Here is a 26,343-nt window from a genome sequence, read left to right on the forward strand (position 1 = left end):
TGGATTTCAGTGCCAGCACTTCTACTTGCATTAACTTTATTACACAAATAAGACATTTACAAAGCACGACATGAAAGGTATGTAACAAAACAGACATTGGTTTTACAAAAAAAGTGCTTACAATTTTTTTCTCTGTGTGTGTGTTTTCCCCTTTTTTTTTTTTGTATTTAAATAAATAGTCTTGATGGCCTGTACGTTCCCAGGCTGCTCTTAACAGGGTAGTGGAGACATGTTTGAACTGTAACATGCTACGACCACATAATCCACGCAAGGAATAGACCCTGAGGAGAGGCTCAAGGCAGAGTGGGTGTTGGGTGACCCTGGGCAGGGCTTGGCTGGCCACTTACCACACAGTTGCCACTGGGGCCTTGATGATCAGGAGCAAAAATCAAAGGGAAGATTTGAGCTCCCCAAGGCCAGGGATCTGGCCCTGGTTGCTCCTGTTAATGTCAGCGCCTAGCACAGGGCTGGGCACAAGTTACCACTGGCTGAGTGCTGAGCTGAGCTGTACTCACCACGTTCTGAGTGGTGCCTGTTCTTTGCCCTCAGTCAGCTGTCACCATCTTTGGAAGGGAGAGGAAGCAGGTTCCCTTCTTGGGCTGCACCTGTGCCTAGCCTGCCTGTAGATCCCAGAGCAAAAATGACATATAGGCTTTCATTTTAAGTGCCAACTTCAAGCATTTGAACTCTGAAACCTTATCCAGACTTAGTGAGATAGAGCTGCCATTGATTAGCAACGTCTGCCATGGGTAAAAACAGAGACAACGGCTGCGTATGTACCATGAACTTGCTTTCCCTGTCCTAGAGTCTCCTTCCAAAAGCAACATAACAGGTTAACCACAGGAGGAAGGCAGACTTGGGCTAAAACATGCTGATTAGCAACCTCTAGTGGAAAATGCATCAGGACACCAGGTAGTTCTAGAATTACAGGATAAGCTTGGGACAAATGGGCATCCCTGAAAACATAAATCATGGTCATGTGTAGCCTGAGCCCTTTTGTTTGGGGTGGAAGAGTTGTAGCAGGATGGATGTTATGCAGCTGTGACTGGCCTCTGTTCTCAGGGGTGGGTGGGGCTGGCTCCAGGAAGTATTGGTGGGGAAGCTCAGAGGTGCCAGTTGGAATCCTGAGCTTGGCACTCTCACCTAGGCAATGGGCACCCTCTCTCTACTTAGAGACAGATCCAGGGTTAACATTCTGACTACCATTTCACTGGGCTCTGTTCCCTTTCCCCCATGAGGGATCCCCCTTCCATCGAGAAGACCTGGCCCAAGCACCACTATGAGAGGTCAACAAGTAGCCAACAGGGGTCCCCAACTCTAACCTGTCCAAACATTTAGAAGAGTCATGGCACAGATCGAATACCATCTCTGCTATGTTTCCTACATATATGTTGGATAATTAGGTAGGGGTAGGGTCTCTCCCTGACCCCAGAGTTTTCTCTTTCCTCTCCTTAAAATGGCTAGTGCCTCTTCTGGTCCAATATGTCACCGCCCTCTCCTTGATTTCCAAACCAATGGGGGTGTTTCTTATCCCCATTCCCTGTCTATCCCCCCTGCCTCCTAGTCTGGGCAGGCCTCCGTCTCTGCCCTATTGGGCCTCTCAGGGTTGGTCACTGTCTCTTCTCTTTCTGAATTAACTTGACATAAGCAGACAGATGGAAATGATAAAATTAGAACATAGCTTTCCTTTGGGGACATCCCACAAACACTGTAGAGTTTTCCAGACAAAAGCAACAGAGTGGATAACATTGGGGGTTGTCAGCTATTCAGAATTCAGAGATGGTTCCAAGGAAGTAGTAAATAAAGGCCAATGTAGGGGGGAAAACCTGTAAATTAGAAGGCCGTTGGCGTCGCACAATTCAATTCCGCCTTTTGCTATTGTAATCAGCTGAAGTTGAAGAGGACTCCTGTTTAAATGGGAAAAACAGGCTGTTTCCACCCTGATTCCAGATTTCAGGGAGTTCTGCCTTCCAAAAGGAGGACTCTGTGGTGCTCCTGGTGGGTTCTGGTTCTCAGCAGGAGAGGGAAAGGCCAGGCCTCAGGAACCGACCTGGTGGTGGGCAGGATGGTGGACGGGGGTGGATGCAGAGGTGGGTGGATTCCTGGCCGCAGCTTGGACACTGGATCTCAGCGGCTGAGGGGCAGCTGTGGGGCGCCCACGGGCAGATGCGGAAGTGCCGGCAGCGTTAGTACTGAAAAAGGATGACCTGCAAGAGGAGGGCATGGGAGGTGGCTGAGCTGGGGGCCTGCCCCACCCTGCCGCCCCCCAGAGAACCTCAAAGGCACAGAGAAGAAGGGTGGACTCAGGGCCCAGATCTGAGTTTAAATCCTGGCTCTGTCAGCTGACTTGCTGTGGGACCTTGGGCAACTCACTTCACCTCTCTGAGCTTGTTTCCTCACCTTTAAAACAAGGATGACAAAATCTCTCTCTGAGAATCAGAGAGATTCAATGAGATACAACAGCAGCAGCAAAAGCCTTCTGGGCATTTCACCCTGCACCTTCCGTGCCTGATTTCATGGAAGCTGCACCACAGCCCTGTGAGGGAGTTCCAACATTCTATTTTACAGGGAGGGCACTCAGGCTCAAAGAGGTGGAAGCGAGTGAGCCCATGGGCACACGGCGAGGAAGAGGACCTGGCACTGGAGGCCAGGCCTGGCCCACAGCAAGCTCTCCCTACCAAAGCACATTGCCTCTACCTCTCCAAAGTCACCGTGACCGTAGTGGCTGACTGCTTATTACCCACCGGGCCATGGGCTAAGCACTTCACATGCGCTTAATCTTCACATGCACGAAGCCTAGAACTGCGTGGCTCAGACATGCTGGGCACCCAATATACCGTGGGAGATCAGGACTGTCTGTCCGTCTCCCGCTTCCACTCCCGCCTCTAACACTTGGTTGACATCTCACTGCTGCTGACACAGCCAGTTCCCTGAAGTTCAGGTCAAGGATCACCGGCTGGCTGGTTAATGGCGATGTGTCATTTCACAGTAAAGTGTGAGGGGCATCTGGTGGGCATGACCACATGGCTGTTCCCTTTCTGATCAGGAATGTTACTGGCCCAGAATTGGTTATCACAAGGAGGTGATGGAGGAAAGCAATGATGATGATCTCCATAATAGTGATCATGATCATAACCAACACCTAGGGAGCATTTTCTGTGTACCAGGCTCCGTGCTGGGCTCTTTACACACATTATGCATTTACTCTCTGCAGCAACCCTAGGGAGTAGGAACTATTATTATCCCCAGTTTGCAGATGTAGAAACTGCAGCTCAGAGAAACTAATTGCATTCCCAGATCTCACAGGAAGGAGGTGGCAGAGCTGGGATTCCGAGTTGGCCTAAATCCAGAGTGGCCGGGGTGGACATTCCTTCCCCATCCTGGCCACTGCTCCATTTTGGACTCCAGGATGCCTGGCTGTTAGCCCTTATTAAGAGAAGCTCTCTCAAGAGTGGTGACCCTGGTAGGACCCTTCCCCTCCATGGGCCTGTCTCCTCCACTGATCAATGACAGCTTGGCCCTGATTTCTGAGAACTTTCCAAGTGTTGAATTTGTGGGATCAGGGGACATAACTAGGAAGAAATATGGATCTGGAACCTCACAGGCACCAAATGATGATGCAGTGGAGGCAGGGGATGCTCCCCTGAGTGCTCAGAGCACTGTTCTCCAGGCCAGTGGTGGTCTAGATGAGTGGGTTCAGGGGCCAGCCCCAGGGAGACACTGAGTCTCCTCACAGCTAGGCAGGCTCAGGCCTGGAGGGACTTGGAAGAAAGCCCAGGCAATTCTGTGCTGGCCACACACATCCCACACTCTGCCACCCACCAAGCCCCAGGAATCTGAAGAGTTGTGGATAAGAAAAGTCCCTAGGAGCTGGCAGAAAGGCCTGACAGTGAGAGGACAGAAGGTCACAAAGGAGGGAGAGACACTTTCATGCAGACTTTCTGGATGCAAAGTTGGGGACACAGCCCAGCAAGGGAAAACTCTGGCTCAGCAGCCAAAACCAGGGGCCAGAAACTGTCTATAGCCAAAACTGACAGCCCCCAGCGTGGCTTATCCCCCAGGCTAAACGAAACAGAACCACAAGCTTAGCTGAGCAACCAGGAGGCAAAGGCTCCTCTCCAAGCACTGAGCCCAGCCCTCTGCACCTCCAGGGCCCACTCCCTGCCCTCCATATAATGTCCAAGACCCTCTCTCGATGATCCTTTGTTCTGTGGCCCCCATCGGCTCTCCCCACTTCCCTGGACTTCAGCCATACTGAACACCCCCCAGGGTCCCCTCCGACCCAAACTCCTCCATGCTCTGGGCCTTTGCACATGCTGTTCTCTTGATGTGGAATGCCCTTCTTCTTGTCCCCTGTCTTTCCCCTAGAGCTCACCTCCTCCTTTTCTGGGTCCTCTAAGGTCATGTTTCTCGCCTACTCCAGCTGCCCATTCCCCTGCAATGTAGCTGCCCACATCCCGTGCTAAGCCACAAGCTCCCTGAGGTCAGGGATCATGTCAGCTCACTTCTGCAGTCCCAGAGCCAGGTCTAATAGGATGAATCCCCTCCCACAGGAAGGGACAGCTCTGGGGCAGGTGGCTGTAGGATCCAGGCCAGTTCGGCCCATGCTCACATTGTGATTCTGGATGAGCACTGCTCTGTCTGAGCCTCAGGTTCTGCAAGTATGAAATGGAGGTCATCACAATCATCCTCCCAGGGAGACTATGAAGGATGAGTTCGGAGAGAGGGCTGTGTACACAGTAAAGCGCTGCACAAAAGGAAGCAATTACTGAACCACGCAGACTTCAGAGTCCGACAAACTCACTGCATCCCTGCACAAGTCATGTCACCTCTCTGAATCTGTTTATCTCTTTACAATGAGAAGGCCATCTCTATGTCCACAAAGTGGCTGTGAGGTGTGAACCAGATGCCATGTGACAAGTAGCTGCCTTGAACAGAAGGAGCTCAGCAAACAGCAGCTCTTCCTGTGAATGTGACAGTCTCAGCGGCAATGATGTTCCTGGAGCATGCTCACTCATTACAAATTCTGCGGGATTTTGCGTTAGGCATTACCATTTACTTACAAATGTATCTGTCCAGGGCTGTCTGTACCTCCACACCATACACATTCTCCTGTGGTGCCCGGCACAGAGAGCTCAGTACATACTAGGTGTACTGAGCTCAATCAGGAGGCTGAGCCAGAAGTACCCTCCTAAAGGAGCGGTCCCCACCCCAGCTGCCCATTAGAATCACACAGGCTGAGTATTACACACGCAAATCCCTATATACCACCCCATCAGACTCTCTGAGAGCGAGGCTTAGGAATCTCTGCCCAGGTGATTCTGAGCACACCAAGACTGGGATCTGCTGAACTGGAGGGCTCCTGACTCCAGCCCTAATGCTCTGACCCTCTCCCTCAGGACTGCCACACCCACTGACCTACAGGGTTCCCTGCCTCCTACTGGGTGTCCTCCAACCCAGCAGTCTCTGAAGACTGCTACAGTGATGTTTCTGCAACAGGCCCTCCAGGACCCCACACTGCCGCAGGATAAAATATAGACTCTTCCACCTGGCAGCCTCAAGGCTCTTGCTTTCCTCCTGTAATCCTCCCAGATGTGCCTGCCAACAATGCTGAATGGCTCAGGGTTCCCTGAGAGCTCTGGTGTCTCATGCCTTCCCTGATGCCTCAGCTTTCAGGCCTGGCCTTAGAGGTTGCCTCCTCTGGGAAGTCTTCCCTGCCTCTCTCCTTTGCCCCCCTCCCCCTCCCCAGCTCCCATGGCTTCCCCTGTCACACTGTATTGTAACTGTTGGGATCTGCCTCCCCCTCCAGACTCTGGCCTCCTCAAGGGCAGGGACCACACTTTACTCATTTCCACTCCTGGCAACAGACTCAGGGATGCTGGGCACAGACAGGACATAGGAAATGTCTCCAAATAAACAAGTGAATTAAAAAATGCAAGGTTCGGCCAGGCTCGGTGGCTCATGCCTGTAATCCCAGCACTTTGGGAGGCTGAGGTGGGTGGATCACCTGAGGTCAGGAGTTTAAGACCAGCCTGGCCTACATGGCGAAACCCCATCTCTACTAAAAATACAAAAAAAAAAAAAAATTAGCTGGGCGTGGTGGCAGATGCCTGTAATCCCAGCTACTTCGGGAGGCTGAGGCAGGAGAATCGCTTGAACCCAGGAGGCGCAGGTTGCAGTGAGTCAAGATTGTGCCATTGCACTCCAGCCTAGGCGATAAGCGTGAAACTCTGTCAAAAAAAAAAAAAAAAAGCAAGGTTCTCAGCCAGTCTCTGACTTTGAGCTATCTGGGCCTCAATATTCCCATTTCTAAAATGAAAGGGTTGTCTGAGAGCACTGGCTTTCAAGGCTAACTGTGAGGTGTCTTGGAGCTGGGAGGGAAGTGAGGCTCCTCCTCTCTCCACGGTTTCACAGAGCAGCTCCATTCACCTTCATCTGTACTATGGGCAAGTTTAAACAAAGGGTTGCAGTGCTTCAGAAACAATACCTTGAAGCCCTGGAATGGGGACAGCTAAGCACCCTTTTTCCTAAAGCCTGAGACAACCAGAAATCCTGGCTCCACAGAGGAGGCCCTGCCAGTTGACCAAGGTCACTGGCTGGCCAGCTATCCCTGAGCCCCATCAGCTCAGGATATTCACTCCCAACAGACAAGAACAAAAAGGAGGAACCAGTGAGATGATGGGAAGTAGGGTGATGAGTGATATAAGCCCTCCCTGCAATCTCAAAGCTTGAGTAAAGGAAATTCACAAATCTGAGACAGAGAAGGGCAGCATGGTACCAAATTGTTAACAGGGGATGCCGCCAGAAGCCCATCCCCGACAGGGTGGCTCTGACCCACCAGACCCAACCTGGCTCCATTTACCTTCTCACCCCGGTTGGAGAGCGGCCCATCCATATCGGCTTTGAGGTGGACGGGGGGTGCGGTGTAAGGCAGCCGGCAGTGCACCTGCCCGCACTGTACCTGACCTGTGGACGAGAGGATGCCTTGGAGCTCATCCCCCAGGCTACACACAGGATCCCACCTGCCCCGAGCTCTGCAAACTGGAGCCCTGAAACCAGTTTCATCTCTGCCACTTACCTCCTGGGAAACCCTGGGCAAGATTTCAGTAGGATTGGTTGTGATGCCTTTTTTTTTTTTTTTTTTTTTTTTTTTTGAGACAGAGTCTCACCTTGTCACTCAGGCTGGAGTGCAGTGGCACGATCTTGGCTCACTGCAAGCTCTGCCTCCCGGGTTCACGCCATTCTCCTGCCTCAGCCTCCCGAGTAGCTGGGATTACAGGCGCCCACCACCACGCCCGGCTAATTTTTTGTACTTTTAGTAGAGACGGGGTTTCACCATGTTAGCCAGGATGGTCTCGATCTCCTGTTCTCATGATCCGCCCGCCTTGGCCTCCCAAAGTGCTGAAATTACAGGAGTGAGCCACCGCGCCCGGCCAGTTGTGATGCTCTTTATAGTTCATGAAAAGCTATGTGATAGTGAGGTATAAGCATCTAGCTCACTGATAAACACTCCTAAATAAATATGTGCTTTCATATTCATGCACACACAAGCAAGGCTGTACCCTGCCCATTCAGGCCCTGCAAGCAAGGCTGTGCCCCATCTATTCACACCCTCCCTCAGTAAGTTTGTATCTCTTAGGTATCACCATGACTTTACCCATGCCTCTTAGAGGACTCTGTACTCATATGTCACCGCTCTCTTTATAACTGCAACCAACACCAACATCTACCCCCTACCCTCCCTGTCTTCCTCCCCGCTTTATTTTATTTCCTTAGCACTTATCATCTGACTTAACTGCATTTTTTTTTTTTTTTTTTTTTGAGACAGAGTCTCACTCTGTCACCCAGGCTGGAGGGCAGCGGCATCATCTCTGCTCACTACAACCTCTGCCTCCTGGGTTCAAGTGATTCTCCCACCTTAGCCTCCCAAGTAGCTGGGACTACAGGCATGTGCCATCACACTCAGCTAATTTTTGTTTTTTTGGTATAGAGGGGGTTTCACCATATTGGCCAGGCTGGTCTCGAACTCCTGACCTCAAGTGATCTGCCCGCCTCGGCCTCCCAAAGTGCTGGGATTACAGGCATGAGCCACCACGCCCAGCCTGGCTTACTGCATATTTTTATTATTTATTTTATATTATCTGTCTTTGCCAACTAGAATGCAAGCTCCATGAGGGCAGGATTTTTTGTCTGTTTTCTAGATTCTAGATCTTTGTGGATTTCCAGCACCTAGAGTGAGGCATGGCATTTAGTAAGTACTCTTAAGTATTTGCTGAATGAATTTCCATACCATATTCCAACATCTAAAACTGTTGGGGAAAGTCCACCTTTGGGTCGGATCCAAATTTCTCATGCTTCAGCCTGTTTATCAATACAGCAGAGAAGTCCATTGCTGGTCTCTTCTTTAGGCTTCATTCTCTTTGGTCACAGGGAAAGGGCATTGTAGAGACACTTACAACTGATATATAAACCAGGACAAGTCACTGTTCCCTTCTGAGCCACAGTTCTCCCATTTGTAGAATAAAGAAGTTACATGAAATTGGGAGTTCTTCACCTGGGGTGTTCAAGGAGTCCATATACAACTTCAGATTACTTGGAAAATGTATGTACATCTGCATTTTTCTGCGTCTGGTTCCAAAGCTTTTATCAGATTCCAAGCTCGAAGCCTCCAGGAAACTCAGTATTCTGTGACTTTAGTTAACTGCAGAGCAAACTCTACAGAAAAACTCATTTTTCTGGGGTCTGGTTCTAACACTTTCATTAGCTTCCCAGCTCAAGGCTTCAGAAAATTCACAACTCCATGACTATAGTTTACCATAGAGCAAACTGCTGTGGTGACTCTCAGTCAGTCATGCAGCAAGAGGTGCAGGTGCACACACCCCCAACCTCTTCTTCCCCAAGCTGAGTTCCACCACAAGGGTAAGAGGAGAGGGCACCTCAGCCTCTTCTCTAAGCATCAAAGACAGATCTAAGTTTGGTCAACAGAGTGTACGGATGGAGTCTTGGCGGGGACTCTGGAAATCATGGCCCCAAGTCCAAAGGGATCATCTAGATTTCTTATTGACCTTACACCAAGTATTAGCAGGTAGCTCAGAACCCTGGTACTTATAGAGCTCCTGATCCTTGGCACCTTTAACAGGCTCTGTGCAGCCTGAATATAGTCATTGTTTAGAAAAGAAAGGGGGAAAATGTCGCTCCTACTGAGCAGATAGTTCAGAAATGGAACTATATAGAGACATGGTTTCCAACTGGCAGCCTAGTGCAGAGACAGGGCTCTGCACTCCTAGTTCTGCCAACCAAAACCACTCCTACCATCACAAGAGCAGCCAATACTTATGCAGCACTTGCTGAATGTTGAACACTTTCAATTGGTTACCTCATTTGATGCTCAGAACACTGCTTTGAGATACTCTTATTATCCTCATTTTTACAGATGAGGGAATGAGTATTCAAGAAAGCTAAGAAACTCACCCACTGTCACACAGCTAGTAAATGGCAGGGCTGGGATGTGAAGCCTGGCAATCTGACACCAAAGCCCACACTTGATCATTAAGGCATACAGGCTCCCACTAACTTACAGTGGGCCCTTGGTTTCCTCATCTATTCAAGGAGATGGTGGCCTCTGATGTTTAGAGACGCAGTCAGTAGAGTATATGGCATATGGTCAGTAAGCAGCAGTTCTCTCTCTGATTTCCCTTCTTTTTCCCTGTTACATGGAGCCAGAGAAGGGAGGATTTGTGTGTGTGTGCATCGTAGTCATTTCTATTTTTTGGTCATGCTCAGCATGGAGGAAACAATTGATGGGAATAACTTCAAAGGGAAAGACAAATCTGTGATAGGCACCTGCTCAGCAGCAGATGCACTGAACACTCATTCTCCAGAAATCCCCGGGGCTCCTCCCTCACTCCTCCAGGTTCCCACTCACAAGTCACTTCACCATGACCCGCTTGCCCCTGCATCTCCACCACAGTGCTCCCTGCCACGGACATGCCTGCTCCCTCCCTATGATTTTATCATCTCCACCATCTCCCACGCTGGAGTAAGCCCCAGGAGCACAGCAGCTTTGGTCTACTGTGTTCACTGTCGTATGCCAGTGCAAAGAACACAGAAGGCACTAAAGATATAGCTACTGAATGCATGTATGGTGTCTCACAACCCTGTGAGGCAGGCATTATTGACATCCCAGGTTACACATGAGGAAACCAGGGCTCAAGGAGGTTAGGTGACTTGCCAAAGGCCTCACACCCTGGACACTCCCACCACAGTGGCCTTCTGCACCCCAAAACACACCCATGCCACGATGCTTTCTGGGCCAGGGCCTGCGTGCATTCCGTTCCCCCCACTTCAGGTACCTCACTAAATCCTATCCATCCTTTCAGTCTCTGCTTGCTGAGGGGCAGCCCAGCCCCTTCCCTTCCACCCCGCAGCATCTCCAGTCACTTGTATCCAGCACCTTTCCTACAGAAATCATCCCACTTAAAACGACACGCCTAGTTATTTTTCCATGCCCACCAGAACCAGGCTGCACAGACTGGGTGCTTTGAAAGTATTTTTTGAATAGCTAAATCGCTTGCCTCTACGAAGGACTCCGCTCCACCAAGGCACAGCCGAAGATTTTACCCCTCTTCCCCCAACTCCTAGATCCAAATGACTTCGGGTCCCGCTTCTTCACCCACGAGGCTCCCCAAGGCCCCCCACCCCACACCTCGGCCTCAGCCGCCCACGCGCGCTCCTCTGCCCCCCTCTCCCCGCAGGCCCAGCGGCTCCGGGCGCTGCGGTTACTTACTCTCAATGTAGCCGTGCAGAGTGACCATGCGCGCCCGCTCGGGGCTGCTGAACGGGGTGTAGTGGATGTCGTCGGACAGGGCGGAGGGAAGGCGGGAAGGGGGCGCCCCCGAGGGCGGCACTGGGTGTTGCGGCGTGTGCTTTTTATGACGCGCCCGGCAGTTTTGAAACCACACCTGGAACGACAGCCTCGGCAGCCTCAGCCTCGCTGAAAAGAGTCGGACGCGCCGCCAGGGTACCCCAGGCGGGACCGCCTCGTCGCCTCCTGGAGAAGGATGGCCACGTGCACGCACGACCCTCCGCGCCGAGCCCAGCTACGAGCTCCGGGGCGTGCCCGCGGTCCCCAGGCTCCGCCCACCCCGTCCCACCTGGATGACTCTCCGGCTGAGGCCAGTCATGTCCGCCAGCTTCTGCAGCGTCTGAGCGTCGGGGTTGTTGTCCTGCGCGAACTGCGCCTGCATAACCTGCGGGGCGGGGAGGGCGGTGAGGCGCCCGCACGCGGAGACTCCGAGACCCCGGCCCAATCAGCGGCGCCAGCCCGCAGGCCACGCCCCAGGCAGCTGCGGCCCCTCCCCGCCACCCGGGTCCGGGCAGAGGGGTGGAGCCAGGAGACCTTTTCGGCCCCGCCCACTTTCGGCCCCGCCCACGCCCCCGCCGCCCGCGGCTTGCCACGGTACCTGCAGCTGTTCCGCGGTGAAGGACGTCCGCGCGCGCTTGGCCGGCTTGGGTTGACTGTCCTGTTCCGAGGGCACTGCCCCCTCCAACGTGAGGCCGTTCCCTGGGGGCGATAGAAGCGGCTGACCACGCGTTCCCATCTCTTCTAGTGGCAGCCTGGAAAGGACGGGGGTGGGGGGAGCTTGTCCCTGGAAGGGTCAGGAGCGGGAGTTGGCTGGGAGTGGGGATCCCAGGGTCCTAGTCCCTGAGCTCAGTCTTTGGGGAAGGGGTTTCTAAGCGTCCGCTCAGTACTGGACACTTCTTACACGACTGGACCACGTCTTACAGCCCTGAGAAGAGGTGGCGTTACCTCTTTATACATGGGAGGAAACTGAGGCTCGGAGAGAAGGAAAGCCCCTGCTCTGGCTCTTTCGACTAGAAGCTGAAAGCTAGCTGACCCTAATGCCCCAAACTGGGCTCCATCCTGGCGAAACTGGGGGAAACCAAAGGCTAGAGGAGATAGGATGCAAGCAAGTAATGGAACTATGCTCCTAATTTTGTACAAATGAGCGGAAGGAAAAAAGGTTGTAAGAATATACAACAAGGTGTTGACAGTGGTTTACTTTCCAGGAATGTGATTATGGAAACTTTTTACTTTCAGTATTCCTGTAACTTTTGAGGTTTTTTTAAAAAAATCATATGTTGCCTTACTTCTCTAAGGGTGAATTTTGTTAACCGGAGTATATGTTAGATATTATCTTTCCACTCATATTACTTTTACAATCATACTAAAACACTAACTATATTCCCATTTTATTTTTAATACTTCATTGTTCTGAATATCCTCAAAGTCTTAGAAAATTTCCATAAGCACAAAGAAGAAAATAAAAATCACCAGTAATTTCAGCACTCAGAAATAACCATTGTTCACAATTTATTGTAATTTTTTAATTAGGAAAAAATTATGTTGAAGGAAAAAAGCAAACACTGTAACATACATGGAAAAAATCTGAAAAGATACACATTAAAATATGAAGGAGGCAGCATTTGGAGCAATCATTATTTTCTTCTTTTTGCTTACCATCTTTTCTAATTTTTCTACAATGAATGTCTGTGTATGTGTGTGTGTGTGTTATGTTTAAAAAGTGAAACAGTAGCCAATACTGAGGGCTGATCAGTAAGAGACATCAGAAGCCCCAACCTTCAAGTTCCTCAGAATGTTAAGTCTGTGGACAGGTGTGGCTGTGAGAGCTAGGATGTAATTGGCAAGGCTGTGACTACAGGTGGTCCTGGTTGGACCATGTGTGGAAGGAGCCTGTGGTCACTGTTCGACCACAGTGTGGGAAAGCTCTGACTCCTGGGTTTCCATCCCAGCTCTGCTGCTGACTTGCTGACCACTGCAGATAATTTCATTGCCCACCACTGCAGATAAGCAGGCAGCAAGTGAAACCCAAGTTCACTAGATGGCCCCTTAGACCCATTTAGTCCTGATCCTGGCAGGAGAAATGATGGCCCTGTTATGGCCATGGCCAGGAACACTCTGGCAGTCCCTGACTAGTCCCCAGGCTGGGACCTAGAAGTTGAGGCAGTGTGGTTCATACTCCTCCCCAGAGGAACTGGGGATTGGGCAGACACTCTGTGGTATTAATGTCCCCCAGGAAAGCAGGCAGGGCAAGGATTGGTGTGTTGGTTTTTTTAGATGGGAAACTAAAACAGAGGCAGCAACATCCCTGAAGCCTCCTTGGCTTTATGAGATGGGATTAAGGTACCCTAGAGCTTAGGGCCAAGGTGGTATGGTATGGCATGGTACGGTATGGTATGGTAGTTAAGAGGCTGGGCTTTGGAACTAGGCAAATCTACTAGTATATAACTTTTGGCAAATCCTGTTTCTTCTTCTGTAAAATGCGGACGTGCCACCTACTTCCTAGGGCTGTTGTAAGGATTAAATAAAATAATCCCTGTTACAGAGAAGTTAGCAGCTTTCACAGACCCTAACAGGGGAATTAGAGAAAGAGTCCCTGCCTCTGCCCACAGCCAATTAGTGCCTTTCCCCAGCTCCATCCCGTCTGTGTCTTGGTCCCCAGGATCCCTGAAAGACCTGAATCTTGTTCCTGGGCAATCTGGGGAATCACAGTGGCAGAGCCAGAAGAGATTTAGGGATCATTCTAGTCCAGTATCTGTCTTGCACAGATGTGGGGACTGAGGCCCAGAGAGAAAAGGAAACTTCATATGTCAACACAGTATGTGAGAGCCTGGTCTCCAGACTCAGAAACCTGGTCCTTTCCCCTTGTAGTTAGAGACCCTGGTGGGGGATGAAAACCCCTCCTCAAACCTCTGGCTTGGAGCTGCTAGTATAGGAATTGGGAGAATGGGAGCCAAGTCATCTCTCCAGGACTGGCCCAAGCCTGGTCCTGGGCAACTGGAGGCGATCAGCCCCCCGGGCCAATGAGAGCTGTTCAAACGTGGAGTAGGCTGCCCGGTTATGAGAACCATCTCTAGAGTTCACTGAGTGCCTCCTGGCCTTACAACATATCAGCTCGTCTATCTTTGGGAAGGTGTTCTGTCGTTAACGCCATTTTACTGATAAGGAAACATAGTTGCAAAGGAGGGCAGTGACTTCTAACTTTCAAGCAAAAGATCGAGCCGGAAGTGCAAGATCTGTGCGCCGCCCCACCCCTACGCTGCCTGCGGGGCTATACCGGGAAGGCCCAATCTATAGAGGAGTGTGGGTGGTTCCTGGGGTGCTGGGGTGGGGTGGGGAGGGAAAGGGCTGGGGGCAGAGGTGCCAGGCGGAGCAGGTTGGGTACCGTTCTCGGCGGCCCTCTTGAGATTCTCAATCATGGTGTCGTAGTGGATGCGGCAGAGCACCTTCTCCTCCACCAGGCCGAACTCCTCACCAGTGGACAGCTGGCGCTTGCACGAGAAGCAGGCGAAGCAGGCCAGGTGGTAGGCGTTGCCGCGAGCTCTCCTCACCCAGTCGCTGGCGTAGATCTGTCGGCCACACCGGGCGCACTTGGTCCCAAATCGGCTGCAGGTCGAGAGGACAGGCACGGGGTGTCGAGACTCAGACAGGCCAACCTTCCTCCTGCCTTCCACCACCCAATGGCCCGCCAGCCCCTAGGCTCCTCGCCTGTAAGTCTTCAGCTCAGGCATTAGCCTTAGCTTGGACGCACCAACCCTCTACACCTAGTCCCACCTAGGAGGTGAACTGATGGGTGATTTTTATTTTCTTCTTGGTGTTTTTCTGAATTTTCCAAATTTTCTATGATGGTCACTTATATTTGCATATTAATTTGTTTGTTAAAAATACATCACAAGTTAGAAAAAACACAATAATAGTAATAATAGGCAAGTTATTGAGCACTTACCACTTGCCCAGCAAGATTCTAATTGTTTTACGTTGATTATCCCAATTAATCCTCATTTTGCAGGTGAGGAAAATGGGGACCAGAGAGGTAAAGTAACTTGCAGGAGGTCACACCGCTTGCAATGATAGGAACCCTAGCCATCCTGACTCCAGAGATGAATATAAGCTATAGCCCCAGCAGCACAGAAGTGCAGTTTCTTAGACGAACAGACAGATAAGCACTTACTGGCTTTGTGACCCTGGGCAAACTGTTTAACTCTGAGTTATCATTTTCCTTGTCCTGCACTGAACTAGATGACAACAGCAATGACTCTACTGTTTGTTTAGTGCTTTGTAGTTGGCTAAGTACCCAGCAAGTCCCTCTGGAGCCTGTGACATTCTATTAATAATACTAAATGTTAAAAAGACAAAAATAAAAATAAAAAGTCTGGATTGAATGTCTTCTTGCCCCTTAAGCCTTCCTTGATTCTACCTCTTCTCCTTCTCCCTTCTGGTTTTGTAGTCTGGCAATCTGGGTGCAGCTGCCTCCAACAGCAGACTGGAAGCCCCTCCAAGAGGCAGCAGAGTCTGATTTACTCCATCCCAGAAGTCAGCCCAGGGCCTGACCCCGGGCACCAAGGAAAGTGTGTTCTTTAAAGTGGATGACCCACCTATGACTCTGTCCCAACCCTGGCAGCCTGTTTCCTCCGGTACACCCTCTGTTTCAGAGAATGGTGCCACCACTCGCCCAGCCCCTGAAACTTGAAAATCATAATCATGCACTCCTCTCTCTCCTCAACCCCTCCTCCAGCCAATCATCAATGCTGTTGGTTCTGTTTCCCAAGTATCTCTGGGATCCATCTCCTTCTCACCATCTCCACTGTTGCCCTCCTAGGCCAGGCTCCCATCATGCAATCCTCACTGTCAACCTCCTCCCGGGTCTCCCTGTTTCCCGTCTCGCCCCTGCCATCCTCCACAGAGCAGTCACAGCAAAGTTTCCAGCATGCACATGAAATCCTGTCTCTGCCTTGCTTACAATCCTATGGTGGCTCCACTCTATCCTCAGGATCTGGTCCAAAACCCTTGGGGTTTGCAAAACCCCAGCGACCACATCCTCTTCAGGCCCATCTCCTCCCTAAACTTCAAGATATGCCGCCCCACCATCCAGGCATGTGTCCCAGTCAGCCACAGTGGAAGGTCACTCCCGGGTCTTTATGGCCTCCTCTGAAGCACTTTCCAACCCCCAGGCCTTTGCACTGACCTACCCTCCCCCAGAGTCCCACGGCCTCCTGCACCGCTCTCTCAGCGCTGACCACACTGGTTTGTAAATGTTTCGTTTCTGGCTCTTCCCTTCCACCCCTTCCACCTTCTTAGGTTTGGGGGCCTGGGGTTGCGGGTGGGGAACCAAGAAGATTTGCCTCTGCGTCCCCAGGGCCAGTACCCCTCCACCCGGGGGAGCATTCGGAATCGTCTGTGTGTGCACGGAGGAAACAGTCCGGCAAAAACGCTCTGGTTACAGCCTGCCTGCCTTGACAAATTCAAGCAACTGTCGGTTGAAAAAAACAGCGTTGGCTTGGACTGAGTGCAGGAGCCCAGAGGCTTCTACCGGTCTCCGCTCGCAGACTCAACCTCAACCCTACTGTCTCCGACAAGGAGCGCGAGAGGACCCTTCCGAGGGCGGCGCGGTCCCCTCAGGAGGCGCTGAGCACCTTAATCTAGTCCACCGCTCCCCTAAGCGGAGGCGGTTCCGGACCTCGGAAGCGCGGCTTCCCCAGCGGAGTGCCCAGCTCAGCCCACGGTCTCTGTTCCCCGTCCCGCCGTAAAGGGGAGAGGAAACCGCTTTGCCCAACCCAGCCTACTCCCCGCGAAGGGCCGACCCCGGGTTCCGCCACCGGGCTGGTGGTATCCGGATTGGGAGCACTTTCTGGCCTCTGAGGGGAGGCTGGCTTCTGATTATGTGTGCTGCAGGAGGAGGGGGAGGCCAGCCGCGCTCAGAGCCCTTACTACGGGCCGGGGTCCTGGGGCGCAACGCCTTCATTGCACCCTCTCGGTTTCGTTGCAACCCGGTGAAGTGGGGACTCTGGCATCAGGTTTTCATACGAGGAATCGAAGGTTCAGAGCTGGCGAGTGGTTTGCGGAAACTCCACAGAGTATGGAGCTGGGGTTGAGGCCTCCTCCAAAGTGCAAGAAGTACCTAGAACCTGCGGAGCAACTGGCATGGCGACGAGGAAAGCCGGAATCCCGCATGGATGAACAGGAAGCGGGGCTGGTCTAGCAGTGCCGCGTCCTCACTCCGGGCCGCTGATTCTGGAATCTCCAGCGCTCGGGGCCAAGGGCCCACCCGCCTGGAGAAGGCGGTGAGTGCGTCCTCAGGGAGCGGAAAGAGCCGGAGAAGGGAAGGTCATGGCCATCAGAAGCTGGGCAACAGCGGCTGAGCCTTCTGTGCGCTTGGCTCATGGGATTCTTTCTCCTTGGCCAGGGACGAGTCAAAGACTCTCTGCGCACCGCGATCTTCCTGCCCAGCGAGTCCCCGACGCCCGAGTCCGTTCTGCGCCTACACAGGTAGGTCACAGCGTCCTCATACTCTTGGTCCGAAATAGGCGCCGCTAGTGACCTCTCAGCAACTTTCTTATGCTCCGCGTGTCACCCGAAATGCTGGAAGCTGTCCCAGCTCTAGGATCCTCCTGCGTTCCTCGTGGCTCAGCCCAGTTTAAGAAATCGTCCTCGCGCTGGAACCTTGAGGTGGGGTTAGGGCGGATTATGCAGGTTTGGTTGCATTGCAGACTGCCCTGCAGCTTGTCCCCGACCCAGGACAGGAGTCACCAGCATGAAGGGCGCGAGAAAGCTTATCGATCCAGGCTCTGACAAAACGACATTCCTTCCCAGGCGGGCTGCGAGGCCGGAGCCACCGGATTCCAGAAACAGCGAAATCGGCGGCGGAGACAACGAAACTTCAAGAAAGAGATGTGCAGGAACTGCCACCAGAGCGCCAAAGGGATTAGGGGGTGTGTCTACTGCCACCCCAGCTTTGCTGTGAGGTCCGGGCCTTGCGCGTCCCTGGATCCCGGCATACGAAGGGCCTAGATGCAAAGGACCCACGGCGCTTTGGGGATGGAGAGGTGTTCGACAGATACTGCTCATCCTGGCAACTGTTAAAAGGAGTAAGGTGGGCGTCGCGCACTGCAGTGCCCTCTACCCCCTGAAAGGAGAGCAGAGATATCTGGGTACTCGTGGTTTTACGAAGGGAGCTCTGCGCCCTTAACCAAGTCAGACTCACTTTCCCAGCCTACTATGCTGGATATCTAGTAAGCGCTTGGTAATTATTTGTTGGATGAATGAGCCTCAACGAAAGAGCCCATCTGAGTTTCACCTGGACCCCTTCTTCCACTGTTAAGCTACCCCTTTTCTGCACAAGGAAACCAAACCTCAGAGTGGAAACGCCAATGTTAGTTACCAAGCTATTGAGCCAAGAGGCCGAAACTCAAACGGGGGTTCACTTATTTTAGGTTCAAGACGTTCTTGAAGGCCTTAGATCCTGTGAGGCGAACAAGGTGGGTTGGAGGTGGAGCCCTAGGTATTCTCTCTGCTCCTTCCCTTCCAGGTAAACCCGTAGGGGAAGACGCCAGGGGGGAAAGAAAAAAAAAAACAGAACCAGCAATTAAGAGGTTAAAACGACCGCTTCTCGGAGGTCCCGGCCCTGAGGCTCCTCCCCCAGCTCCCCTCTCAGTTCCCCCAACATCTGTCCCCCAACAGCTGGCCGCCGATGGGCCGCTCTCTGCCGCGGTGGGGGGCCGCTTCCCGCTCCGAGCTTCCCCTGGGACCCTCGCTCTGCGGGAGGGGGTGGGGTTCTCCCGCTGGAGCCCGCGACAGAGCTTGGGCTCAAGGCGGAGGGCCAGAGAAGGCTGGGGGCTTGCCTGAAGTCGTTTGGGCCTAGCTAGGAAGAGGAACTTTAGCCTCCAGGGCACTCACTGAACCTCCACCCCCATAAACAGGAGGGGATGCAGTTAACCCTTTACTCCCCACTCCCATTGTCAGAAGGCAGGAGGGCCAGGGACCACAGTGACCTGATATTGACAAAGGTGCTCCACTCACAGGCCTCTGAAGTCACTCCTGCCCCAGTGTTGCAAGATCACCCAGGGAGCCACACATCAGAAAACACAGTGGGTGTGCCAACCAAACTGGGCAGGGAATCTTAGGATCAGCAGAGAGGGGCCCCATGATGCATAGATGGGTGGCTGATATATCTCACCTATAGAAGAGTATGGGAGTGTTTAGGGGCAGGGATGGTTGGAGCCAGGCCGCTGTAGGGCTTATGTAGTCTCTACCACTTAGCCGTGTGACCTCATCTCTCAGGGTCTCAGTTCCTCAATCCCACCCCAATGCCACCATAATGTGGGATTGTGAGAGTATCATACATACAAGGTGGACCTGAGAATTAAATGAGATAAAGCAGGTAAAGGGTTAGCCCAGTTCCTGGCTTAGACAAGAACTCCATACATTCTGATGACTGGTGTCCTGTGTGACTGCAAGCAATGGCACTTTCTCAGGACATTAGTCTCCCTTATACAATGGGCATGATGTTTCAGCAGGCTGAGGGAGCCAGGAGGGCACTGTAGATCGGGCCATGCTCTATTGTAAGGCAGCAGCTGCAGGTATGGGAAGCTGGGGCTGTAGTTTTTGGTAGCAGGGGAAATGTGAATGTCCCAGAAAGGAGCACTATTTTTCTTCCAGAATTTTCTTCCATTTTTGGAAGAAAACAGAAAGAAAAATGGTCTTAACAAAAAGGTGAAGAAATTAAGAGTCCTATCACATTTTTCTGGTGGTAATTTTTTTTCCTGCTGGGAATCTCAGGGAGTAAGGGGAAGTAGGGATCTGGTTGAACCCACAAGGGCTGGTAAGGATCCTGTTTAGAGTGTGAATTGGAGAAACTGAGACAGAGTCCAGTGGCCTGGCCAAGGACACGGAGCCAGTGAGAACCAACCTCTCCCAACAATGCAAATGAGCCAGGAGCAGCTCTGGACCTCCTTGTCTCCTCTATGCTTTGCAGACCCTCTCCCTGATGAACTTGGAGTTCCTTCCTAACCTTTAATTCCCTGAACCACCAGTGCTAGCTCTGCCAATGGAGACTGAAGGAGGGTCTATAAGATAATGTCAAGGAGGGACAAGGTGGGGGATAGAACCTAGGTGACCCTCTTCCCTGGGGAAAATACCAGAGGTTAGAGGACCATGGGCTCTCCGTACTTTGGGCAGAGTGCTCCAGTCCACCTCCTACCAGACTCTTGATCCTGGGCTTCAGGAAACAGAAGCCTAGAGAATCTCAGCATGTGACCCCTCCCTGGGCCCCAGCTCCCTAGAGGAAAATTCTGCCTCCCACACCACCATTCACACTCTCTCCAGGAAGAGCTTCCTCATAGCAGCCACCCAGAGCTTGGACGGCATTGCAGTGCAGATAATAGTCCTTGCCTGGCACTCGACCGGCTTTTTCTTTCCCTTTTTGTGGGTTTTATTATTTTTGTTACAGGTGGGGCTGCCAGGGATGGGTTATGCCTGCAGGGAGAGAAATGATCAGAAGAGCCACAATTCTACTCTCAATCCAGGTAATGTGAGCTTTTACTGCCTCCATTTTCTTAACCAGAAATCTGGTTTAGTTTTGCTTTCAGGGCTCTTGTCATTGGAAAAAGATTAGTGCTCAGAACCTGCAGCCCAGAAATGGCCCAGTCCCATCCCTCCAGGCAGGCTCTGCTCCTCAAGCTGCGTGGGGAAATGCCATCGTGGGCTTGTGCCCAGCATCCACCCTGCCAAAGATGACAATGGTGATAATCGAGGCATTCATACCAACCGCCATTTAGGGAGTCTTTATGGAGACTTCCCCCAAGAGTGGCCTCTTTGGCAGCTCTGGGAGACAGCCTTGGAAAGGGCAAACTAAGGGAGGAGAGATTTAGCAACTTGCCAAGGTCACAACTGGCCAGACTGGGCCCAGTCTCCTGCCTCTTCCCACAGTGGCTGCACACCCTACTCTACCCCACTGCAGTAGGAAGAGGACTCCAGAATAAGGGGAGGCTCTCAACAGTGGAGTCAGGATCCGTGTTTTGACTAGTTTCAAGGTCTAGTAAAGCACAGTATCCAAGGAGGCTCAGTCCAGCATGGGCATGAGCTAAGGCTGAAGAAGCAGAAAAGAAATTTGGGCAAGTAGCAAATAAGACTGCCAAATCTATTGTTAGGAGAGCCAGGAGAGGTGTCCTGGTGGTGCCTTAGTCTATGGGAGAGGCCCAGACACCATTCTGCTGGGGTTCCCAAGCTGGCACCCTGAATTTAGTAGCTGAGGAATCCAGGAAGCCCCCAAGCATCATCTAGCATGTTTTTTTGTATGTATGTTTGTTTGTTTTTTGGGACAGAGTCTCCCTCTGTCACCCAGGTTGGAGTGCAGTGATGTGATCTTGGTTCACCACAATGGCCGCCTCCTGGGTTCAAGCAATTCTCCTGCCTCAACCTTCTGAGTAGCTGGGATTACAGGCACGTACCACCACACCCGGCTAATTTTGTATTATTAGTACAGATAGGTTTCACCATGTTGGCCAGGAAGATCTCGATCTCCTGACCTTGTGATCTACCCGCCTTGGCCTCCCAAAGTGCTGGGATTACAGGCGTGAGCCACAGTGTCCAGCCCATCTGGATGTTTTATACTAACTGGAGTCAGGCCTAGAGCAGGGAGGTGGCTAGACAGTGACTGTAACCTCCATTTCCTGTCCTGACCAAACCAGTAGTCAGATGGGACAGTGAGAGGAGACATCACACTCTGGTTACACACCATTAACCCCCTTCTGACTACACACACACAAACACACACAGAGACACACACACACAGCCATCCAGATTCACAAATACATTCATAACACCCTCTTCATCCCTCAGTGTCTGGGTGGAGGCCCTTACGCAGGAATACCCCCTCAGAGGAGATGGTGGAGTGGAATGATAGGATTTCAGAATCTCCTCACCTCACCCTCTCACCTCCAGATCCTAGTCCAGATGTAATCCTGTCCTCACTACTTTGCGTGCATGCACACGCACACATACACGCACACACACAGTCTCAACATTCACATACAGACACCTACTCTTGACACCCACACAGGAACTAAGAGATGAATGTTTGTCCATAAACGAACGCACATGCTATCCACACACCCCCAACCCTGCCCAGTGATGCTTTCCCCAGCACTACTGCACAGATCCCAGACAATACAGACACACAGGCACTCCTTGCACACTGAGTCCTAGGCCACCTGGTTGAGCCATCCCCACCCCACCCCAGCTGCACACTCTTTCACATCCATCCCATAAAGGAAGAGTCTGTCTCTTTAACCATGCTTCCCATGGTTTCTTCAGAGTACCCTTGCCCCAAATGCTGCCAACCTCCCCCTAGACTCAAGATCTTCTCTTTCCAGATCCCTGGAGGCTCAGTGCCAGTGCACAGGAGGAGATCATCTTCCACCATATTCCCTGATTCCCAGAGGCTCTTTCTAGGGCAGGGGTCTGGCCAGGAAGACTGAAGCCATGACGTCTTCCTATGCAAGGATAGGAAGGATGTCTGTGGGTTGAAGGGTAGTTATAGGGAAGCAGCTTTCTTCACTTTTTGAGAAAGCACTTGGAAACAAGCATCCCTCTCAGGAACCAGTTCCCCACCATTCTCCTCCGATCCCATAGGCCTGGTGGTACAAGCCTCTGGCCGGTTGATGCCTCCCACTGGGATCAGCAGACAAGACCATGACCCTGCAGTGACCTCGACCCCATAATCAGGTCAGGTCTTGGCTTCATGGCTAGAAGTGAGGCCCAGGCAAGTGGTCCAGACACAGCAGAACAGAAGGATGCGCCAGGCTGCTGTCGGCTGCTGGGACGCGGTCTGCAGTACGTGGAGCACAGCCCGGGATAATCCCACTCAGGGCTCTGGGTGCCGGGTTCTCCCACTTCCCATCCCTGCGGCGCAAAGGCAAGGCCTAGACCCTGGAGAGGCCAAAGTTGGGCCAAAACAACAGCGAAGCTGGGACTAGAACAGGCGCCAGGGGCCCGCACATGACCCCAGACTCTCCAGTGACACTCCAGTGACGCCGGGGAATGAGTTGAGATGGAACTGGAGACAGAGGTTGGGATTCAGGACGAGGCGCTTGGGTATGGGATCGGATCTGAGACTGTTGCGGGGCTGGTGCTTGGGGCTGGACCAGACCCGAACCCAGAGTGGAGCCAGGGTCAGAGCCAGGGCAAGAGTCCGGAGCCCAGCTCAGCGTCCAGCCTGGGAGAGACCCCAGCATGACTGATGTCCAAGTAGGGTTGGAACTCGAAGACCGAGCGCACTGGAAATGCAGCCGGATGACGGCTAGGATCCGAGTGGGTCCCGACCAGAGCTGGGGACGTCAGAGCTCCACCGAGGCGCTCGAGGTCGGAACTGGAGCCTGAGACTTAGGCAGGACCCGAGACAGAGCCAGAGACGATACCGAAACCCAATGGACCGCGAGGACCGAAGGCAGATCGGGGGCGCGAACCTGTGCAGGCACCAGCGCGCTGCCTGGAGCTCTGGGTTCGCGCCGACAGGCTGGGCCAGCGCTGCGCGCCGGAAGTGCACTCCGGACGCCGGGGCTCTGGAGCGAGAGACCACATGCCGCAAAAGTGGCCTCCGAATGCGCCCGGGGCCAGCCCTCTGCGACACTGCTGGCCCGGCGGCCGCAGCCTACCTGAAGTAGTCCATCTTGCAGAAGATCTCCTTGTTCTTGATGTAGCAGCTGTTCTGCTGCCTCAGCGACGTGCGACACACGGAGCACTCGAGGCACCGCACGTGCCAGATGAGGTTGTTGACCTGGGGAGGGGGCGGGGACGGGGGTCGGCTCAGCGCGGGCCTCGTTCACGCCGGGCCCCAGCCTCCCCGGTCCCATTTGTAGTCAGAGATGCTGAAGCTCAGAAGGTGCATGCGATTCCCCTGTTTTTCTTGCGTAATACTGAGACTCAGGGAAATGGAAATAAGCTCTTCCTATTTTTCAGACGGAACCCGGGGGTGCAGACAAGACCCTAAGTCTTGCCCAGAGCCTCGCAGTCGGGCAGGCGTGGAGCCAGGATTTGTAAGTAAGAGGACCTGGCGCCTGCGGTGCTTTCCTGCAGTCTCCCGTGCTGCGTCCCACGCCCCGACAATACGCACTCAACACCTACCCCTGTCTCACCTTGAGCAGATACCGGTCCAGGATCTCGAGGCCGCAGCTGGAGCAGATGTTCTTGCCGGCAGACGGCACGGAGGAGGCGGCAGAGGGCGGTGAACAGACAGATGGCGTGCTGGGCGTACATGGGGAGGCCCGACCCTCGTCCTTGTCCAGAGCTCCTGCCAGGGCCTCGGCGTCAGACTGCGCCTGCGGCGGGGGAGAGGAGAGAGGAGCGCTGACCCGGGCACCCAGAGTTGGGGCTGCCTCGAAGACAAATCTGGGGCCCCCGAACACCAATTGACAACGAAATCTCCCCGGGACGATGCGCCGTAGACTGAAGGACAGGGATGGAAGGGCCTATTGGAGAGGAAGGGACGGCGCCAACTTTTAACACGCGCATTCTGGGTGCTAGGAACAGTTAAAGCCAACATTCCCGGCCGGAAAACCGAGGCTCAGAGAGGAGCGACGCCCGCCGGGAGTCCCCCAGAGCGTGAGCAGCGGTTCGTGGCCGGAAAGCCTGGCCAGGTCCCCAGGGCCGGGCCGCTGGAGGACTGGGCACCGCAGGCAGGGCCAAACGGACTCACCATGGCGGGCGGCGCGGTCCCTTCAAGACAGCGGGTGGTCGCTTTGCAGCCGGACCCTGGCTGGGCCATCACCTGGGGGAGGGGGGAGGGAACGCAGGCGGCGGCGGCTGCTGAACTGGCTCCGCGCAGCCTGAGCCCAGCGCCTCCCCGCGCCTGTTATATAAACCGGCGCCGAACAATGAGTCCTAACTTTGTAGTGGGCATTTAAAGCCCTTCCCCACAAAAGCGGTGTCTCTCTAATGAAGCAATTTGAATTTGGATTGGATTTTTTCCCTCTCTCTCCCCCTCTCCCTGCACTTAACCCGTGGCTCTTGAAGTAATCGCTTAGTTCCCTTGCAATCCAAGCCTCTGAGGGGGGAAAAAAAACACGCGCACACACACACAAACTACCTGCAATTAGAAATTGTCGTGAATGCCCAAGATAAGAGGTAGCCAGAGTGTCAATTCCAACTGTCAATCAGTGAGATCCATCAGGCCGCCCAAAGAATTGCAAATTTGATTTTTTAATGGTAGTAATTAAAAATCGAATTTTTTCTCTCTCCACCCACCCCTCCCCCTTCCTCGCTCCCTTCTCCCCTCGGCACAAAATGCAAAAAGGAGAAAAGAGAGAAAGAAAGAAAATAAAAAAGAGATGGGTGAGGGGCGGAGGGTGGTTGGAGAAAATAAAACCCCGAGCGCGGTGAGCACCCGCCCGCCCGCCCGCCTGACACGCGCCGCGAAATTGAAGCGGCGGTATTGACACGGATTCAGGCGCCTTTCGAGGGCCAGTCGGAGGGAAACCCGGAGCAAAAAGGGAGCGAGATCGGGGGCGAAACGGGACCAAAAAGAGAAAAGAGAGGCGCTCAAGGGGAGGGAAAAGCACCCTACAGCCCCTCCGCGCGCCCAGGACCGGCCCCGCGTCGGGATTCTCAGCGCTGCGCCCGCACAACCCCCGGCGCATCGGCGCTATCAGCGCCTATTCAGACGGACAATACCGGCCTCGCCTCCTCTTGATTCGCCTGTGTCTTTACTAAATCGCTTTTTGAGAAATTCCTCCAACATTTGCATAATGTGTTCCCGCTTTCCGCGACCCCCCCTCCTCGCTCGCGCGCGCTCGCACACTCACAAGCACACACTCACAGGCTCAGCCTCGTACCCCTCCTTCCTGCAGCAGCCCGCCACCCGGCTCGGCCCGGCTGGGTCCCTTACCCTACCCGACCCCGACCCGGGCCGCTCACCCAGTCGTTCGCCGGCTCACCTGGTCGGTGGCGGGGCCGCCCTCGGCCGGCAGCCGGCAGCCCTCGGGCAGCGCCGGGGCGGCGTTCTCATGCTTCCAGTACATGGGCCGGGGAACCTCGGGCTCAGCGGGCGCGCAGCGCGGAGAGCTGCGCCAAGGGGGGCCACAGCCGCAGTGGGAGCAGAGGCTGCTGCAGGAACAGGAGGAGAGCGGAGGCGCCGGCCCAGCCGCCCCGGGCCCGGCCCCGGCCCCAGCCCCCGCCTCCGGCCCGCGCGCAGCCCCGGCCTCCCTGGCTGCTGCCGCCACTGCCTCGCAAGAAGGTCCCGACAAACTTGGAGAGGCCCCCGCCCCCTCCTTCTTCTCCTCCTCCCTCTCCTGGTAGTCCTCCTCCTCCTCTCCCTCCTCCTCGTCCTCCTCCCCCTCCAGCTGCAACGGCGGCCGCCCTGCCGCTGGAGCCCCGCTCGGTTCAAGATGAGTCATGCGTGACCAATCCCCTCCCCGCTAAGGGAGAGCAAGACACACACGACGAGGCAGAGACCCAGAGAGAGAGACGCACACACAGACACAGAGATACAC

At 53.5% G+C, this 26,343-nt stretch overlaps 1 protein-coding gene across 6 annotated transcripts; it reads right to left on the bottom strand.

Annotated features, from left to right (window-relative positions):
* On the bottom strand, positions 1-25,988 carry LHX6 (LIM homeobox 6). Of its 6 annotated transcripts, none has more exons than XM_003911281.4 (10): positions 25,789-25,988; positions 24,552-24,623; positions 23,992-24,174; positions 23,512-23,633; positions 14,247-14,467; positions 11,463-11,563; positions 11,154-11,249; positions 10,787-10,961; positions 6,863-6,966; positions 1-2,207 (listed from the first exon to the last, which is right to left on the bottom strand). In XM_003911281.4, exons 1-10 carry the CDS (start codon positions 25,870-25,872, stop codon positions 2,187-2,189), a joined length of 1,179 nt encoding a protein of 392 aa, XP_003911330.2. In that variant the 5' UTR covers positions 25,873-25,988; the 3' UTR covers positions 1-2,186. The 6 variants fall into 6 exon arrangements, with proteins under 6 accessions (XP_003911330.2, XP_031510340.1, XP_031510341.1 ...); XM_031654480.1 differs by having other exon boundaries at positions 6,871-6,966; positions 24,942-25,988; XM_031654481.1 differs by having other exon boundaries at positions 24,942-25,988.
* Between the last annotated feature and the right edge of the window lie 355 nt (positions 25,989-26,343).

This window comes from Papio anubis, chromosome 13 (genome assembly GCF_008728515.1).
Source record: "Papio anubis isolate 15944 chromosome 13, Panubis1.0, whole genome shotgun sequence".
In the NCBI taxonomy this organism is placed as follows: domain Eukaryota; kingdom Metazoa; phylum Chordata; class Mammalia; order Primates; family Cercopithecidae; genus Papio; species Papio anubis.

Bases quoted from the DNA above. Each gene is read 5' to 3' on its own strand.
- LHX6 (XM_003911281.4), bottom strand. From the start codon at position 25,872: ATGTACTGGAAGCATGAGAACGCCGCCCCGGCGCTGCCCGAGGGCTGC. The intron at 23,634-23,991 runs GTGAGACAGGGG...CCCCCTCCCCAG, and splicing joins TGGACCGGTATCTGCTCAAG to GTCAACAACCTCATCTGGCA. The intron at 2,208-6,862 runs GTAAATGGAGCC...CTCCTCTTGCAG, and splicing joins TCTCCAACCGGGGTGAGAAG to GTCATCCTTTTTCAGTACTA.